This window comes from Helicoverpa armigera, chromosome 5 (assembly GCF_030705265.1).
Source record: "Helicoverpa armigera isolate CAAS_96S chromosome 5, ASM3070526v1, whole genome shotgun sequence".
Lineage (NCBI taxonomy): Eukaryota > Metazoa > Arthropoda > Insecta > Lepidoptera > Noctuidae > Helicoverpa > Helicoverpa armigera.
Genome location: NC_087124.1, coordinates 8204546 through 8225650, shown reverse-complemented (window position 1 = coordinate 8225650; position 21105 = coordinate 8204546). Strand labels below are relative to the sequence as shown.

The 21105-nt window shown below is 36.5% G+C and overlaps 1 protein-coding gene across 10 annotated transcripts in view; it reads right to left on the bottom strand.

Moving 5' to 3' along the window:
• Sick (sickie) overlaps positions 1-21105 on the bottom strand; it is a 185294-nt gene that overhangs the window by 117227 nt on the left and 46962 nt on the right. Inside the window, exon 1 of one of the 10 annotated variants that reach the window (XM_064034573.1) lies at positions 6244-6780. The exons of the other annotated variants lie outside the window; for them this stretch is intronic. Within the exon in view, the coding sequence (XP_063890643.1) occupies positions 6244-6765 (522 nt within the window). The 5' untranslated portion in view covers positions 6766-6780. Of the gene's footprint in view, positions 1-6243; positions 6781-21105 lie in introns of those variants that run through there. 10 annotated transcript variants of the gene reach the window in all.

Here is a 21105-nt window from a genome sequence, read left to right as displayed (position 1 = left end):
GATCCATTGCCATCACTATTTGTGTTAAATTATAAATTAGCAAATAACACACGCAATTGATCACGATATGGATTAGACGTGAAAGCCGACCGTTAACCGCAGCTCCATTTATAATAATCTCTGTTATGATTCCAAAGCCACTATTGAAACACAATATTTTTCACGAGGTTTTAATTCGCTACTGGAAATTGCAAACTAATGGAAAACTCTAGACTTTTCTCAACAAGCTAGCTAGTTTGTGTCTGATATTATTAGACCTGGAATACGGTTTCCATTTTATCTCCGTTCCCTACAAACCGAAAATAGTTTACTCCGAATCTGGAAGTAAGCTTTTGGATTTCGAGATATACACCACGAATTCTGTATTTGTGAATTCTATAAATGAAGAATAGATACAGTACAAGTTTAGATTCGTAGCATGTCCTATGGCAAAACAAGATGATAATACACATGTTACATTACACATTTATTACTTGTGTCATCAGAGTCCTGACAAACAGCACCCATAAAAATATCATTTAAATTAAATAAGTATTTGAAAAAATAAAAATACACCTTCACATTATTACTCTTAGTAGAGATTTGTTCTTACAGTGTTCCAACGAATTTAATCAAGTGCGTGTGGTTAGATGAAGATTGACACGAATTCAGCCGAGTGAGGCCGAGAGGTCCCGAACGTGTTGTAACGTGACATACGACGTACTCTGCTTTATTAGCTGTCCAACTTCGATCAAGATTTTGGGTCCCAATTAAAAAACGTCATATGATACACACTGTCAAACTGCCACGGACTGATGAAAGGAATATAAATATTGATGTTAAATTATAGTGTTGTTGTTAAGGAGAAAGGAGGGTATCAACTCGGTTATAAAGGGACAGAGAAAGGTGTTAAATTTTTCGAAAATACGCTGGGCCCATGTAGGTAGCTTATTGTAAGCGTATTGTATTGTAAGCTTATTGTAAGTAAAGAGAACAGCTAGCTGGATTAGGTATTTTGAAGGGATACTAAACTTTAACAGAAAAGATATTTCAGAAGTAGGAAGTCAAAGGGCCCCGTTAATTTTCACCATGAATCATGAATGTATTCTGCTAATTATTATGCTCATAGCTTACATATGCCTATTGATAACTTGGAATGCTCCACCATTCATCTTTATTAAGCACACACGCGCTTCTCATTGCGAACTATTTAGGTCTTAACACCACTTAGCGATCTTACACACTGGCTATAAATCCCCATATCCGCACATACCTAATGACATCAACAAATCATACATGGATATATCGCCCAATATAAATCAACACAAACGAACGAGTAGGCCCTCGATTAACAATAATTTAGTTACCAGTTGGAATAAATCTAAATGAACGGACGACGCGCGACGATTCTTAATTGACACGTCGGGTTACTGGACCGTGTTCTGCTGTGAAACACGATATCCAGCATGTGTTTACTAATTACACTGTGACAATCTACAAGTCTATGGAATGGTCTGAAGTATGGCCAGCTGAACACTCAAGGATGTCTAGCGGTGACCGGCAAAAAAATGCTCATAATAATTGATTTCATATTTCTTGTTATGAAAAACAAATCAAGGTATATACCAATGTAGTTTCTGTCAACGTTATAAGCAACTATTAAAACAACACAAAACTAAGCACTTATTAACATCTGGCTGTGGGTAATCATACCACGTTCTTTTAACAAAAACGCTCAGCTTTTTCATTCCATCTTCAGTCATCATGTTTAAAACAATGGGGGAAACAAAAACTCATTTTCATGGGTTCGTTTTGTTTGCGGTAATGCAAGAGCATCAACGGGAGTTGCGGGATCCCCTCATAAACTGTTTGGGTAAAAGGATCTCTCGTATCGCTTCGTTCGCGGCATTAAGCGGATGCTGCCGATCCGACAGTGCGGAAAAGCCACGGAAAACCAATTTCCACAGCCCGATTCATGCACGCATCGATTTATACAAAATTATGTTATGCCGCATGTCGCATATTTTATGTTTTGTTTTTGGCATTGAACGCGCTCTGCTGCTTTAATTAAAGGATTTTAAAATGTTGCTTTTGGAGTTTTATCGGTAGGTAATTGATTTTAGTATTTTATTCAGAGCAGTGCATGAGCAATAAATTTTAATGCGGCTGAAGTTTAACTGTACATAGCATGCATTCAAGACTAATGAGTCAATTGAGACACGCAGAGTCGGTAATGGTATGGAAGATAAAATTTACGGCCTTACTTAAGGGTCAGTAATTTGAATACCTGCGTACAATAAAACCTAAGCTGCAAAATAAAATGGTGAATGATTCAACGCGCGCATGCCGAACATATTTGGGGAACAATTTGGGTACAGCTCGAGGCTTCTCCGCAATCCCACCTGTCCACAATCCGAACATGCCGCAAGTAATTTATTCGATCCTGTCCGGTGTCCGACAGATCGCGGATGACGTCACAACCACAACTTTTTTCCCAAAACCCAAACTGCACTGGCCATGTTCAGCTGGCTGACAATGTAGACTAACTGCCAAATTGCTGCTGGCTTTTTATGTCACGTGATATTTTTATTAAATTTTGAAACAAAATAATGCTAAACTTTTTTGTTTTGGTTACAGACGAATGATTTTGAAATTAGAACCTGTCACGGCAGTAGTTCTGATCGACAGCATACCTACAGATACTTACGCAAAAGAACCAATATAGCAAACACAAACAATTATACAATGTTTTTTCATGAAAAACTATACTGTACTGTATTTTTATGTATACCTAGTGTTTTAATTATTTTTTTCAGCAGTCATTTATTTGTTCTTGATATGTAATGCCGTCAATATTCGGGTTATACTCATGTAAGCAAGAGGATAACCTAACCACACTCAATATTAAGATAATATGGTGCTTTTTACTGACTTAACTGTAAAATTGGTAGTTACGCTGAGCGCCTATCAGGAACCATTAAAAGTAGTGATTCATAATAAATTATAAGAATTATTTATTTTAATAAATATAACGTACTTACTTATTTTTGTTCGATTCTAAGGCGCCAGTGACCACAAAAACATTCGTTACCGCAAACCGTAACGTTTTTATAGATACATTGCTTAGTAGCGTAGTGACATTCATTAATAAATAATAACAGCATTTGTATTTGCAATAAGGTTTTTATTCCATGCTATGTAACGTAAGTCTCGTATATTTCCATTCATAAAATAATTCCATTTTATTTGCGTTTCCTTTACAGAATCTCAATTGCAAATCGAACTACATTAATTAGCTTGAAGTTCAGTTCAGACTTACTCAGCAATCTCATTCATTTAAGTCTTAGTACCAATTTGACTAACTAGCATTTCTGTACAGGATTTTAAGAAATAACCAGACATTCCGATATTCAGTTTATAATTTTGGTTAGCAATTAACATATCCGTCACCTTTAATTGCAATATTAGCTCTCACAGTCTTCGATTGACCTTACCTTTTAATAAAATGCATATAATAACAAAATGCTGTCATTCGGAAAAGTACAACAAACAAATGATTCAACTACAATCCAGTCATCCATTGTCAATAAGTGTGTGGTCTGTTCTCACACAACAAAATGCTAATAACCATATAATTTCCCACCCACTTGACTGATCCCACAGTTTCCTACAACGGCGCGTTCATGATTCATCCCGGGTCCAGGAATCGTGTGATTTATAACTAATTTCACACGTCTTACGTACTTTCGAACGCCAACACGTACCAACATAATAATTCTCATCACTGGATAGGCACTTCATTGTTATTCAATCAACAATAAGAAAACAAAACACTATCGCTCCGGGTCATAACGTACTATTATTCTGACCAAATAAATGGACAATACATGCGCCGCTATTTTACATACTAAAGCCGAACGTGCATACATATATCATATTCTAATCTAAACGCATTGTTACATTAAAGTAGCGATATAAAAAAGCCGTGACAGTGATTTAAAAAGTGAACTGTCATGGAATTAAATTGTCAAAATGTACAGGTGCATAAAGCAGATATTATCTGCGACCGGCACGTGTCGTAATTGCTATTAAAATTAACGCCTTATTGAAATAAAATACCAAAAATGTCCTGTATTAATTTCCCTATTCAATCAAAAACTCACGGGCAACATAAAATATGAAACAAAAACGCATCAACTTCGTAGGGCGTGGAATGTTTAAGAGCGGTAAGATCCCCTCGTCTTTCCGCTACTCCCTAACTACTTCCTTTGTATAATTAGCTAGCTAATAAGTCACTCAGTGAAATATTCAGTGAGTCGGGGTCTGAGCTCCGCGGCTTGTGAATGGAGCTGTCAATAGCGATTACAGAACCTCTCGATATCAATTCCGTCGGGAACGTTTCTTTCGAAGTATCGATGTTCTTTGAGTGACTTTCAGGTTGTCCTTATTCGATGTTTTTTCCTGTGATATTAAAATTGTCATTTATCACGGTTGTCTTTTTTCTAAAAGCCATTTGCCAAATTATGTTGTTTTTTACCTAGAAGTACTTCATCATAAATAAGTACCTATTTCAACATAACGACTGTAGTTTTTCAATATATTTACCTTTAGTACATTTTTTTTTTCTACAGGAGAAAAAATGTGCTGAACTACGCCATATATCTTTAGTAACGCATAAGTAATCGGTAGCAATAAATCTAAATTCACATACAATTTCCGTTATTACACATACATCATTCGTAGCACTTCACAAAACAAATAGCTGCTTCAGGAGGGTGCATTACTGATGCACTCTTTGGGAAGGCAAACAAAATCGCCAATTGGGGTACTGATTACTCTATATAAGTAAACGTTATTGTTTCCTACTTCGTGGGAGATAACCGCACTAATAAACGGGAATAATAGAGAAATATTATTGGGGAGAGAGGGAAAATAAGACGTAAGTATGTGTTTGTTGATATATTTACAGATGGGAGTGAGGTATATTTATTGAGTGTAAGTGATTTCAAAAGGGCACGAGATCATATGTAAAAGTTTTTGGAGTCAGCTTTGGTGTGATTGACAGATCACATCACCTTAAAACTTTGACCCACTAAATCAAAACCCAATCAAAGTTACCCTCAAGATTTTCATTACATCACCCTTCTACATTTAATAAGCGGGAATAATTAACATGCAGCGTGATATGAGCCCTATCATAATGACGGCTCGTGACATCGGGTTCGATTCCTCATACATATTCAGGGGTGGGGGGGACCCTCGGTTGGTACTAATGAACCTCACTGACTGGAGACTCTATTGTCAGATGCACAGGTCGGGCTACTTTTGTTAACGGCAAATTAGATTTGTACGTGAACGCTTTGTTGATGGTGGAGGTCGTTTAACTCTGTTTTGTGATTAATTTTTTGCGTGTTTGGATGTATTGAAGATTATGATGGTATTAAAACAAAGTGATAGAATATTTGTTGCAAAAAATCTTATCCTTATATTCCCCTGCACTAAGCCGATAAGACAAACGATCCAATAACACCCAAGTAACTATCTACCTGCGACATTTTCCTAATGTTGTCACTAAAAAGGAAAATTATACTCGCATTACATTGATATAAAAGGCTATCAGCGTGTTCATCTCTCCCCACTTTTCCGGCTGGCGGGAGAATAGGAAAAATGTTAGCAAAGACGGGGGTGGCGAACCGACTAATGCGTCTGATATTATTATTGTGGCCAAAACGACGGAACGAATCTGGCAATATTTGTCGCCATGCTAAATTAGCCATCGAAAATCGTTTGTTATGATTTTTGTGTTTGTTTGACGGAAATATCTTGGTACGGAAAACAACGCCATGTCATTGGGAAATAGTTATTTTAATATAAAATCAACCTTTTTGAAAAGCTTTTCCCAACTTTAGAACATTATCTCGCACAAAGTTTTCACACATTTCAGTTGATTTAAATAAGAATACTGTTGTGAATTTATTCGATTTTAAAAGTTTCTTCGCCGTGCGCTTTCCCTTGGCGCCGTCACCTGAGGGCGCGTTTAGATTGAAATTTTCATTTTCTTCTCAAAAACAACCTCCCCTCATCGACCCCAACCGGGTGGCTGTTCTTTTTACAACAGCTTACTTCCTAAAGATGTTAAAACTACACGAAAAGTTAAGACTTATCGATATTTAAAATTCCATTGAAAGAAAAATATTTGCTCCTGCTGTTGGTAATTTTTGATTGCATAAAAATAAAGTTTATTGTAAATATTGTTATTTTTACCTCTATTGTGGTTTTCCCAGACTCCTGCCACTTCATGAGGTGTTCGCCTTTCAATGACCACCCTGGAGCGTAGCTGATGAGTCCTCCCGCGCCCCCCGCGCCTCCTGCGGCTCCCGGCGGCGCTGGAGATGCTCTAGCACCGGTAACTACGTCGCTTGTCTCCGCCTTCGACTTCTTGGGGCTCGTCTGAAGCCGGAAAAAGCTGCGTCCGTGAGTTTTGCAACTTTTCGAAGGGGAGAAGAAAAATGAGCTCTTCTTGGGCGATTTTTCTCTGTCCTCGCCCGATTTAGAAGTAGATGCGGCTGTTTCCGCGGCTGGCGCATCTTGAATGTCGCTATCAATTGTGTTAGCACTGCCACTCGGTTTCGGTCCCGAATTCTCATCAGCGACGAACAGTAGTGTTCTTTGCACAAATGGTGTGGCTTTATTGTAGAATTCGTACGGCTCAGGGACTTTAAAGCTGGATGGAATGGTTGTTCGATGAGTTTTCGAGAATCTTCGTTCCATGTATTTTCTTGCCATATCATGCCACGCAGTTCTGTATTCATTACTTTTCTATTTCTATAGTCATTCAAATATCTGTATCACTAATTTCAAAATGGACACTAAGCACAACAAATTGAAGTCTAATTTCGATAGCGATTACTCGATTTTCATTACTATTACCTACTCTGATTCATATCCAACTCGCAAAAAAAATAAACATCAAGGTAAAATAAACCGAGCAGAATAAATCTACGGCGTCCCCTCGAGTTGGCAAGATAGGCGGGAGGTATTCGCAAACTATACGGATCCCCACCTGGTGGAGCAAACCCTAACATTTACTAGATAAGACATAACATCTACTTCACGAATCTGCGAATGATATCAATTCGTCACATAATGAGTACAAATTGGAGAGATTGTGGAAATATACTGATCGATAGATAATTGGAAGAGGGTTGGATTGTTGGGGTCATTATTTTGTATTATGTTTATGTTCCTATAATCATAATCTATTGAGACATTTTCACACAAGTATTGAAGGTACTTACTACACAGATATAAATCTTCTATAGGTACAAGTCTACAACTTCAGTTTTACAAAAAATATTGACGAAATCCTCCCTTAAAAGCGTTACTCAATATTCCACCGAAAAAATAACTAATTCCGTTTGATCTCGTTTCCAGTAATTCTATTAGACAGCGGTGTCGTTCGGCGACGGGTTGCAATTTTCACGCGGAGGTTTCTACGGCCTATCGATCGCGTGCGTGGGTAAACATTGCCGCCCTAGCCTTATCGCAAATTATTGTGCACTTGATTTCACACTTATTGCTTTAAACATAAAGCTTGAAATCCCTTGCACTGATTAAACAAACTTAAATTTAAAGTCTTCAGTAGGGTTTTTAAAATGCCCTGTAAAAAGCTTTTTCGTTGATATTTCTGGGCAAATTCGGAAGTCAAATTAATTTTATCAAAAGCGGGAATTTCGAACAGAAACTCGTAATGACACGAATGTGGCACAATTGATTAATTTCCTGCTTTATTTACGGTTGTATAATTTCCTAAAGTTCCTAAACAAAGGAACGGTGGTGGAACAACAATCGTAGTGAAAGTAAAACACGACACGTAACCCTCTCTTGTTTTGTGAGCACGCACCGCACTTCACGGCAATCAAACTGACATGCTTTGAGTGAAATGTAAATTCATATTATTTTCACACTAATTCTAATGTTAAGAAAACAGAAAGCTAGTTTCTATGGAGCTGTTTGTGTTTAAATGAGGGGTATTGGGTTTAAAACACATGAATAGGTACCCATAACTTCAAAGTTCTGTGTCTGCAGTTATTACCTACTTTGTATTGTTTCTGCACTACATAGGTAATTTTGCAAGGAAAATTTTACCTAGAAAATATGCAGATTTGTTTTAGCTATAATGGTAATGTATAGTCGAATAATATTATTAACTTTTACAGTGATAGTAACATTGAAAATTTCATGTTATTTAGAAACCGTTTAGAAATCGAATTAACTAAATGCCTATTAACATGTGTCAGATCATATTAATCATTTATGTTTTTACATAAACACTACGTGAACACATTAAATTGACATAAAAGTTGAGATTGAAATGACGCTATGAAAGCAGACAGAAATATCTATAAGATTTCGTTTTCAATTAATATCATTCATAAATGTTAAGCAGTATAAGTTTATGAGCTATAAACACTTTTTATGTTAAACTTATAACACGTAAAGGACTTGTGAATTATTGATGAGGACGAATCATTTGGGGGTTTCTGAATTAATTCGTTTAAGTATAATGTTACTTTTTTCGCTAAACATAGGATTTCGTTCAGAAAATTTACTTATTACTGTATCACTTTATTGTATGTTAAAATACTCTCTTTATATTTAGATACATAATGTATCGTGTATTCAAAATCCGAATAATTTTAACATTTTCCTAAACACTTTGAACCAATTTGACCTATCGCGGGAATTGAATCTAACGCCTGCAGTATCGAGACCACTACAAAGTTGCATTAACTTCCATATCACCTACATAGTACGGTGATCTTCTAAATTGTTACAATCTTAACATCAGATGCATTTAGTCTGACCATAACGGGAGTAGGCCGGACGAAGGTTTACACTTGACGCCAATAAATTGGAGGCAGAGTATAATGTTTCAATAGGTACGCATTTTTGAAAGGCACAATGCTACAGACAGACATTTTAAACTTCCAAAATTTTTAGACCTATATTTTATGAGAGAATTAAATACGTTACAAAATGTATGTAGTAAAGTAATAAATAAAGTCTGCCTAAATAAGAACTATGTTAAAAGGGCACATGTCGTTTGGAAATTGGAAGTTGGGAGGGAGACATTTCCTAAGAAATGTAGTTTCGCTTCAGAACAGTAACAAAAATCGAATCTTTTATGTCATTTTTCGAAACTGACCCGCTTCCATTGTCCCTGAGTGTATATCCTATATCGGTGGGTTACCAGGAGTCGTGACTCCGATTATCTGTATCGGGACAGGCGGTCAATCGCCTATAAGCCGACCGGCCGACCCGCCGTGTTATTGTCGCTGTTACCTCCACACGTTACTGAACGATCATTACCGTTAACTTAGCGAGATTTTCTTTTTTATTTAATAGATTTTATGGAAGTCTTTAAGGTTTGAAACGTTGGTATCGCTTGATTATAATGTTTTATCGCGGTATAGCTTTCATTGTTTTTGATTGAACAGAGCATGTATGGTTTGAAACGGATATGGTCTCAACTTATATCTTTGGCTACTTTCTTTCAGTGACTGCGCTTAATTTTGCTTAGCTTTTGATGGATTCTAAATTATTCACTCAGTAAGACTTCATCATTTATGACTACGAAAAAGCTAGACAAACAAAACAAACAGTGACTCATAAATTATTACTAATTCCAAATGAAAGACGCAAGTTTATCTTACAAAAAAAACCTCTCTACTCTGAGACAACATTCGATCAGTAGTATCCCCGATTTCTTAGTTTCCACAAGAAAACGTCCCCTTCCCCGAATGTCCCCAGTTTCTTTGTAAATAGCTTTCCGATTCGGCTCCGCTCCAAGGGGGAGTTATTACATTTCGATGACATGACGAATTCGGGATGACACACGAGGGGTCGCACTTGACCCGCCGGTACACCGCTCATAAAAACGTTATATTTACTCCAAAACTCAAGATGTTGTATTAACCCTTGCGTTTTTATTTGATGCTGTAGCCTTGCAATGTCAGTTTATTCTGCAACTTTATGTTGTGGCAAAAAGATTGACTAGTTATTTTGGCAAATGGCTTGTTCGGCGTTACTGGAGATTTAGTCGATTATAGTAACATAGCAAACTACGAATTCCTGACACTATTCTCAGCCTAGTAACGTATAGTATTACTCACCCAAAACAAAAATGTGAAAGACTGCCAAGTTCGATAATATGGGAATGCTTCGCCTATAAAAGAAGTGAGATCTGAATAAGTACCAAGTTCCATACACATACCTCAGTTAAAAATAGTTACTTTTTAATGATGTCACTTGGCAAGTTTTCACACTCCTTGTTATAAACCTACTAAACACAATGAATCAAGTATTTAATTTTCTATTAAAACTTGCCAAGTAACATCATTAAAAAGTAACTATTTTTAACTGAGGTATGTGTATGGAACTTGGTACTTATTCAGATCTCACTTCTTTTATAGGCGAAGCATTCCCATATTATCGAACTTGGCAGTCTTTCACATTTTTGTTTTGGGTGGGATTTCATTTATTTTTGTAAGGTTGTTTATTTTATTTTTTTCTTATGATAAAGTTAGTTAAAGAAATGTCTCATTTATACTATTTTTCAGATTTTTTAATATGCACTATGTTTCTTACAAAGAAATGAACTAGATTAACTAAATGGACTAGATTTACCAACTGACTGACATGACATGTTATCATATATTATGTTCGTGGATCAAAGTTACACATTTGTTATTTTCGAAAGTGATTCACACTTGGCCGTTTTCAGATTTTTACTTTACTTTGACTAAATACAATCCTTTGTAACGAATTTCAGATCGGTACGACCATTCAAAGATATATTATATAAATATAGATAAATTTAGTTCGTTTTAGTTCCTTAGGGGTATACATTTACACTGGGTATAAAACACCTTCATTATTTTGAAACCGACTCACACTTGGCCATTTTCTGATTTTTCCCTTTACCTTGACATAAAGACCTACCTCCATGCCAAATTTCAAGTCAATACGACCATTGGAAGTGGTCTAGGTTTTTGATGAGTGAGTCAGTCAGTCAGTCAGTCAGTGAGTGTATAGTAAAAATAGCGATTTTCTGACGGCAATATCTCAAGACCTACAATAGGTATATTAATGAAATTTTGTATTTTAGATAAGTGAGGGGGTCTCAACAGATACTAGAAATTTGATATGCGTAAATAAAATAGATTTTGAGTTATAGGGGGGTCGAATTTGGCCCGAAATGGTTCGTGTAATATAACCCACGGCCGGTGTGTCGCTTTTTTTGCTCGAACTTGGCGGACACACTGCCGTGTGTCTAGATCTGCCCACATCTGGATGTTTAAATCGCTACCTGCCTGACTTAATAACCATGCATTATTTATATGTAATGTTAGATTTAGCCCTTTGTGGGCACTTATAGGCTAATCACTTTTTACTACTAGTGTGGCCCTTAAGCTCGAAACCTTACACTAACTGCGACATGCTACTTGCGGCTACGAACAGTCACTACACATTAACAGTAACTATACGATGTACAACTGTAAAGGATCATCAAGATAAGACAGGACACTCCAAATATCATAAAATACCTTGATCCTATTCTCATACTTAAGAATCATTAAGATACTAGTAAGTTATTTCCGATGTCTAAGCCGACAGTTCAATGGCCGACATAATGTATGTACCATACGTTCGGTAGTTGTCAACAAAATAAATAGAAATAATGGCGAGGCTACAACTACTGCGCCACGGAATCAGAAATAGACGGCTCCCCATGTGCTTCGCGCGAACTTGACAATCTACCCGTATGTTTATTTTTAACACTATCTTATTGTATTCGGAAATACTCGGAAATTGTGGAACGTCGCTGAAGATTTGTTACGATCTATTTCACGGGCGGCTGAGCTTCACTGAATTATGTGTAACGTGGTATAAACCAATTACTTTGCTCCAATCATGTGTTAACATCACCGGTGAGCGGTCTGCATCGGAATTTGTGTTGAATGTGTAATTTATTGGAATTCTGGCTTCAAAAGCTGCACTTGATATGCATCATATTTCCCGTGAATGTAGAAAAAAATAACGCTGTAAAAGAGCTTTTTATTTCGTTCAATACCTTCTCTATTAAAAGCTACTTCTAATAACTCTCTAGACTCTAACTAGGGGTTTCCACAAAATATACATAGTAAGTAAAGTTATCACCACATGAGGCACGCGTCGGCCGACTTAATTAAGTCGTCGCCTCAAGTAAAACCAAATTAAGTTTCACGTAACCCCAGGGACATGTCGCGGCCAGAACTCGCGCCAAGGTAAAGTGAGAACACACGAGAAGCTTTAGATTCTCTCTACAAGGTTGGAAATACAATGTAGACGAATGTTTTGAAACGGAAGACCAAAATGTTAATGGAAAGTTGTCGTGGCCGGGGGTTGCCTATTATCATCGTGATGATGAGTCTATGCTGACAATTTGATTGTTTTACCTAAACAATTATGTAACAATGAACCTAGTTTTGACCTCTTCTATAAAATGAACAGTAAGAGCTAACTCAGATTTAATGTTTACGAAAATTACATTTCTCCATAATAAGACATTAATAAGCACCATGTCATTATATATATATATCTACTGTTGCATCATCATAATACAAATAATGACCAATTATTACCATTGTCGGGATTACCTGCAGTATAATCAACACTATTGAATATTAGAACATTCAATAAGCCGTATAGCACGTGAACCTAATTGCGGGGCCGACAGTTTGGACTGACAATGGCTACCGTCCTGCCATTCTGTCGTTCACAAACTAATGTCAAATTCAACGTCAAAGTTTCCTGCTGCCAATTTGTCTGCCCAAAAACTGATAGCAGACACTTTGGTCCTCGAAAATTTGGTCTCAAAAATGGAAGCAAGAAGTCCATGTGTCCCGGTCCTTAGTCCGTCCCCTGACATTTATGAAATATTGTTCTTGCACTAGGTAAGTAGGATGAGCGTGATTTATGAACGATTATGTTGGGAACTATTTAAAGATATGAATATTTATTAAGAACACAAATGTAGGTAATATTATGCTAGGGTTCGGTGAAGGAGTAGGCAGAGGTGCAACTACTGTGAAATAGAAAGCCGCTATATTAAAGTTCAGCTTTAGAGAGATAAGCTGATGGCGTAAATGTAAAAAAATAATATCTAAAGTACCTACTTAAACTTATCTGGTAGCTGTACTTGATTTTGTTGTTGTGAACAAACACAAGATCATTTTCACTTCAAATCCTGGCGCCAGACACGTAAAGCTCATCAGTAATCTATGCAATGATTACATCAGACGGCGCTAGGTGCAAAGCCATTCGTTCACACATGTAAGCGTGTAATATATGCGCTCACGTAGAGGCATTACTTCAAATCAACACGTGATTAAAATGCAAATGGCTGCCCTTTGCCGGACGCGGTGGCCGTTGGCCAATTATATAATTATTTACTACGAACAAGGGGATAAGTTAGCAAAGCCTTGTCTGTGCGGTGGGTGTATCAGATTTTAGATGAGATTTTAACACCCTTTTTGAAGTTGACTAACGAGCAAATTGAAAGGTGGAATATTGTTTTAGAAGGATTATGCAGTTTATGTCAGGCATTCATTATCGTTAAGTAATCAATGCCTTTAAACCTCTATTACTTCTTTCGTTAATTGAGTACAAAATAAACTAGCTATAATAGACTAGGTTGCCTCAACCCTATCGCTTCAACCCTAACAGGCCAGCATTCCACACACTAAAGCACTTTTCGCCCCCATCGTACAGCTCGCAGTATTCTACCTCCGCACTCAACTCGTTAATCCCGACACATGCATACCACACACGGTACAATGGCGTTCAAAAGGTCATTGGAGCGGTATCAGACGTATTCTAAATACTACGCGACCACGAAGGACGGAAAGATAGTAGAGATGGCATATGAAAGGTAGGTCAGACGCCTTCTTGTAGGTCAAGCAACGACCGGTAGGTGTGATCAGTTAATAGAACTAACGAGACCAATAAATAATTAAAAACAATTTATTTTAAATTGGTCTTGATCGATTGGTAATTTTATTTTGAAAATAATAGGCGGGTTCGAAGGCGTGTAAGGCCGGACCAAGTATAGTTCCTTTAACACCCGCGTTTTGGCGCATTACTTTCTTAGGAGATGTCATCTCCGCTAGTAATTTTGTTCTCCATGTACGCGACTAATGAGTCGTCCCTTTCACTTGTCCGGAACTAGATGGCGTCTCGCATCCGCTTCTTGTTTATATTCAAACGTTTTTCCTAGAACACGTTTCAGGAGTATTTTTAATTCAAATGTTTAAAGGACATCAAAGGTGATTTTTGGAATTGCACCGTAAACATATTTCCGTGATATCTGTCCGAACATGGTTGTTAAATCGATTTTTAATTTGAAGCTTTTTGAACGGTTCATTGGCTCTTGAAATTCTGTTTTGACGACGAAATGTTTGTAAATAATTCAAGTTATCTTAATAATTTTAACTATATACGATTTATACGATTACAATAGCTTGCTAGTCACGGTAACTTTAATTAAATAAATAAACAATATTAAGGGCTACTGTAACTCGGTGCGGGTTGCGTGCGTGCGGATTAGGCCGGTTGCAGACGAGACGCTGTGCGGGCACTAATCCCTCGTGACAAGTGCCTGATGGAACCTTACACGACATGCGTACATCGCTTAGGATTTACATTAATTTTGGGAATTGGGGACCATACCCTACCTATATCAATTTTATGCCAAAACAATCTTGAATCCAATTATAAAGCATTTTGATGAGATTACGTAGTTATAATGACGCGATTATACCTAAAGTATGTTTGTTAAAGCTCTATGGATTAATCCCTGGAGGAAAAGAGACGATTTGAAACATATCAGGAACGAATTATTAGCTAACGTATTCCAAATCGAAAACGTTTTTTTGCAATAAATTATGAACATGTAAGTTTGTCCCTAACGTGCTTAGAAAGTATTGACCACCCGTACACCATAAATGCATTATCGGTTTCAACAAACGGACCCTCTAAGCTATTAGGCACACGAATGTTCTATCTATAACACAAACTAATTCTACTAGACACATTCCTTTTCCCAGGACTTAGTAGGACTGATAAAAATATATCAGCTGCCTCTCTTCCCACGTAAACAGCTCAAAGTAAAATGGGACATAATGATGAGCTTGCAACTCATCGCGACCCATTCACGCATCTACACTTTATTGCAATTTACCAACTCAATGGCCCCAATATTTGTGCCAATATTTTATCACCAATGTTGGCCACACTTTTACGACCATCGCGGTATTTGTAAAGTAAATCCTTACAAAAGTGGTCAGTAATCCGTTAATGGACTTTGATGTAGAATTACGGCTCATTTTTCTACATATAAAACATGGCTACTCTATAGTAAAAGGTTTTAAAAGTGTGTGAACCTTTTTCGAAGAATAATGTATTCATAAAAATAATGAAAGTTTAAATTGAACACAGCAAGTAAATTGTCCCGTGAATACAATTAATGTTTGGAAATAAAAACGTAGTAACGCCTACGCATTGTCGACGAAACGTAAGTTTGACCTTACTCGAATATTAGTCACAGTTCATAGACCTCGCATTGACTATATTTATGATTTAACTGTAAGCTCTTAGTCAAATATGTGGCTTATATTCTATGATTCAGATTAACTTTTGAAGACAGTGACTTTTAAATAAATTGAAGCTTTAATCTCTTTGTGTTGTTTTCTAGGCCGAACATGACCTAGCGTTGTATAGCATATTGTAAAAAACGATAATTCTACTAATAAGTCGGATATAATGGTATTTTTAGAGTAATAAATATGAGTCCTAATTTTAGTACCGAAGAAATAAATAAAATAGTTAGCAACTCTGTAGACGAATATAAAATCTGAGCATCGCAATGATCAATTAGCGAAACCATATTCCATCATCAAAAACATTCGAAGTATAAAATACGTTGTAATTAACTGTTGCACTACAGTCATTCCCGCCAATTTATTTGGTTGTTGCTCGTTCAATTTCACGTAATGGATGAAAATGCTATAAATAAAAATGACGAGCCATTTCAGACATCATTTTCAGACTGTTTACTTTCAAAATATATTTGTGTTATACCACAAGCTGTGTGATAAATATATTGCATTTTATAATACAGCCTAATGAACATTGATTACAAATAATGAATTAAGTCAGATATAAATTACCTCAGTCCTCCCTCGCAATTTGCAACAAAATATTTCCGAATTAAATGTAAGATAACAAAGTACTCGCGAAGTTCGCCAATTCTGTGATAAACGAGAGTTGTAAACTTGTACCTATTGGGGGACTAACCGTAAGGTGCTCTAATTTATTGTTTACTTGATATTAACGTTTTATTACTTAATTACTATAAACAATATATCGAGCAATCGCTTTTATAATAGAAAAACTCTGGTTTCTTATCATACCTGGATAGAAATTCAACTATTGTTATCAAATTCAACTACAAAAATTACGATTAAAACAAATGAGTCCGTTATCTATTCTAAATTCGTTGATACACAAATTACCCTAAACACTTCACGCTACACAAAACTACTAAAAACGCACTCAATACTATACTATCACAAACTACAGTCCTTACAATAAATACTGGGCTATTTAGAATTGATACTAATATACAGTTTATTTGTTATGAATTCGCGCGCGTTCCCGCCTAAACGCGAAGGCTTTTGACTCGGGCGGGCGGTCGTGTAGCTCGCGGGGCGATCGGCACGCGACTGGGGCGGATCGATCCCGCCCTGCCTGCCGGCACAACCACGTCCCGCGGGGATGCAGATGCATGCATCCACCATACCACTGCTGGATGTGACATCACTTAACCATCCGGTATTCCGGTCGATTAAAGTTCTGTACGCGTATGCACGATACGCATAGTTGTTCGAACGCAACTAGAGAGCTTCCAGGAATTCATGCTGCATGCTTGGGCTTTAATCAATTTTATAGTCATTCAAACGCGGTGTGAAATTAGTTTTAGTGTCAACTACTCAATAGACTTTGACAATGAAACAGTTTACAGTATCGTAAACAAACAGCCATAGTTGCCATATCCAGTAAGTATACATCTACACAAATACAAATTGAATAACTCACAGAAGATCCACGTATTCGAATCTAAAGTGCGACGGGCCATCTATTTGAGGTGGCTGTCCTTTTGAGCGTTGGATTGAGTTACTCAAAGTGCGACCGAACGCACACGATCGTCAAGACAGCGACTTTTTGCATGTCTTGTAAGCCCTTTGATTTTTCTTGATAGGACCCCCATGGAGATTTTCCACTAGTAAGCTTTCGAATTTATTTTAAACTAAGTAAATGTATTGCATCAGTTTTGTTGTCTAGGTTGTGTTTGCAAAAGTTTTATAAGTGCTGAAGATATTTTTCCAATGGAAATTCAGTTTATGATTCTCGAGTATATAACTTTGGCACAATTTACACCCACTATTGGTATTCCAAATATTTTCTATTGTAGTGACGCAATACAAATACGAATTCTACTGTTAACTCATACAACGAGGTAAATTTGCTGTGTCAACTAGCAATGAGTTTGCACGAATTTAAAGTTCAATTACAACAATTTGTTTGACAACTTTATTTTTAGACAAACGAGGAGCGCGCGTTCTTAATTTTCTACATTTTCTGAGAAATAATGTCCTAGTTTCTACGAAATAATGTTCTTGTTCCCATTTATTTTATTTATATTCATATGCATAATCTATGGTAGATACATTTACATGCCGTATTTATGGAAATTCATTTGACAAAGTCCCCTCGCAACTTTGCCAGCTTAAAGTCGATACCTCAAAGGATTGTTTTCAGACTTTCAGCGAAACGTTTCCATTGCATTTACGATACGTTACTTTTCATGCTCAGTTGAATTTAAAACGAAGCTTATTTCAATGGAATAGAAATAAAAGTAATCTCAATGGTTTTTAGCCAGTTCGATACGAGTAGTTTTTTGACATTAACATTCTTCATAGTCCGAGCAAAGATAAAAACTAAAATAATTTCCCATACATACTTCTACATATTTGTGGAATCACAGAACTACTCTTAATTTAATTACTACAGCAAACATGTGATTGGGTGCTGCAGACGCGCAGTTTGACTGATTGAGCCATTTTTAGCTCACACCGAGGAAGGGCACCCCGCCTCCCGGAATAGCACGATCATACTAATTATCACCCCTGTCATCCGTCACTAGGATGGGGGATCTAGATAAATTCGACAGCAATTTATATGAAATTCTATACCAAATATAATGTACTTACAACTCTTAACAAAAAACAAAACCTAACATGTGTTGTCTGATCATAAAATCTTGGACGAACTTGTGTAGAGATTTAATTCGCGTTGAAACAAATGCTGCTCATTAAATTCAGATGTACGATGATATATTGGAGCCGAGATTCGACGCGGTGTAAAGCAGACAGATTCTTGTTGGTTTCATATTATTTCAAGGTATTTTCAACTGCGAAAATATCGTGCCAAGTTGCGAACTTTCAAGAGGCTGCCAGATACAAAATGTTTATTTGTACGTTACTATGTAAAGTAAAGCTATCTATTTCGCTATGCTGTTTTAATGTTTTTAGAACTTTTAGAATTTTAACACATATGTAATTAAACAAAACCTTACCTAACCTACTAAAAATACCCTCAATAAAATGAAATAATGTGCCTGAAAGGCAGGTTTTACTATTAACCCTTTTAAACCTAACCTGAGAGAAGCAAACTCCGTTTCATAATTTGTGAACCCCTGCGACTGAGCTGAAAATAATCACGTCAGTCTTAAACCGTCAGTAGCTTATTTGTTCTGCTTAATTAGTGAGAAGCGACGCTTTTGCCGACAACATGGCGCTACTTCTTCAAGCCAATCCTTTTAACTTCATCACAAAACTGTGCAAAGACTCAAAATTTCAGTGTTATCTCCATTCCACCTGAATGAGAATCTAATCCCATCTCCACTAGGTCATTAAACTAATTAAACGAGTTTATATTACCTTAAATAGACTTATATTTATAAAAAAGACCAACTAAAATTGTATGTCACCCCATTAAAGACGTGAGACAACGGTCTGTCGCCCAAACCGGCAATAACTCAAGCTGAAGGAAAATAATTTACGACTCCTAATCCCCAACAGCCAGAATAAATACCAGACAGGATACGGACATTACAGCCCTTTATATGAGCCGTTAAGTTTTTTAAATAAACTGAAACAATTGAGATGTATTCAGCTGACACCTGTCTGGGGTAAAAATAATGGAAATTCTTTAGGAAATAACTTATTATGGGATCCAGAGACTCAGAAGTCACTTGAAATTAGAAAGTAATCCGATGATCAAAGAATTAAAAAATACAAACGTTTTAAAGGAGTTAAAAGTTGTTGACGCTACAGAATCTAAGTTATCAGCCATTGGTTTCATTGCAATGATACGAGGCAGCTAAAAAGTCCACAACAATTTATCATTTTGGCAACTATCCAAAATATTATGTCCGGCGTCCACGTCAAAACTTCAATTCATCTTTACCATCAAGTTTTTCTTCAAGTCAACAAAAAGCCTTACTTATATCCGCCAACACAGATTAAAAATACGCGTCCGTAGTCTGTTTTATTAGAAGCTCTATTCTTTTGTATTTAAGATTGCTTCCGTAAGTTTTAAGTAGCTGTATGTGCCTGTCTTTTCTGAAGACATAAGGCCTAAGCACGAAGAACCAAGTGATGCTTCAGGGAAAATGTTTAATAATGCATCCCGCTTTACATATTTATGGAGGGCTGTGGTATTGCACAAACTCATACTTTATTAACGCACACTAGATGTATGTAGTGTGTAGCGGACATTTATCTAATTGTGCCCTTAAGATTAATGTCTGGGCAGTATTGAAACGGGGCGGTATATCTTATATGCACCACTATAATTTAGGGTGCCTGGCATAGGTATTTAGTATGTGTTTCGTACTGAAAAAGCTAGCCAGGGAAAGGTTTCAATAAGGGAAAGATAAGGTGTTTAAGGAGGTAAGATATTATTAAAATAAATAACATAGCTTGAATGAATTTTAACAGTAAGGTATGTATGTAAGTCCAAGTAGGCTTATCGCAGGTACGACCTACTACATTTTACAATACACTACACTACTACATTACATAGGTATAATATAGTACAATACAATTTCTACAATGTAAGAAATAATCTAGTCGCGCTATCTGTAGAAATATATTCAACTTCTAATTTAGAAATATCTTGTTAAGAGTGAGAAAGTCAGAGATAAGTATAATTTATTGCGCGGCCAAACATTCATGTCAAGAATCCTTGTTCAATTTTCCTATTTCGTGTTATAATATTTTAAGAAAAATATGTGTAGGTGTTATTTATCTAGCATATATGTGTTTGCATAATCTACAAAATGAACTGACGCGTGTTTTCTCGCGAAAGTAAAAGCGGCTGTGCAAGTATTTTACATATACGAAGTGCAAATGACAAAATTAATGAAAGTCAAAATAGAAAACTACTAACACATAAATCTACTTAACAACTGAAAATCAATTGACTAGTCATTCATAGAGGTGTCCGTTTTTTCACAATGACAGCGACATATGAGTGAATGCGTGCTACGTACTGGCGTTTAGAATTTACGATCATCCCGACTGATATATGAAGCCCTACATCCTCTGAATCTTTCTTATGGATAAATAGACGGTCAGGATACCTTTTTTGTGAAACCCGCCCATAGTTTTGTAAAGTAAGAGTTATGCATGACAGTTTTTCAGCGAAATAGAGTTCCTTACTTACGAAACATGTTGAAATAAAAGCAAAACGTGATTTCTACTTAATCATATTTATTTTAGTAAACGTACATAAATGAAAGTGCATATGTTATGGACCAAGTGATAAATTGGGCAGTATACATAATGCCCGGTCATTATGAATAATGCCCAATATGAGAGTGCAATTTGATAATAATAATTATTCAAACAATCAAATTGACCGGGCACTATACATATTGCCCGTGACCTTTTGGGCAAA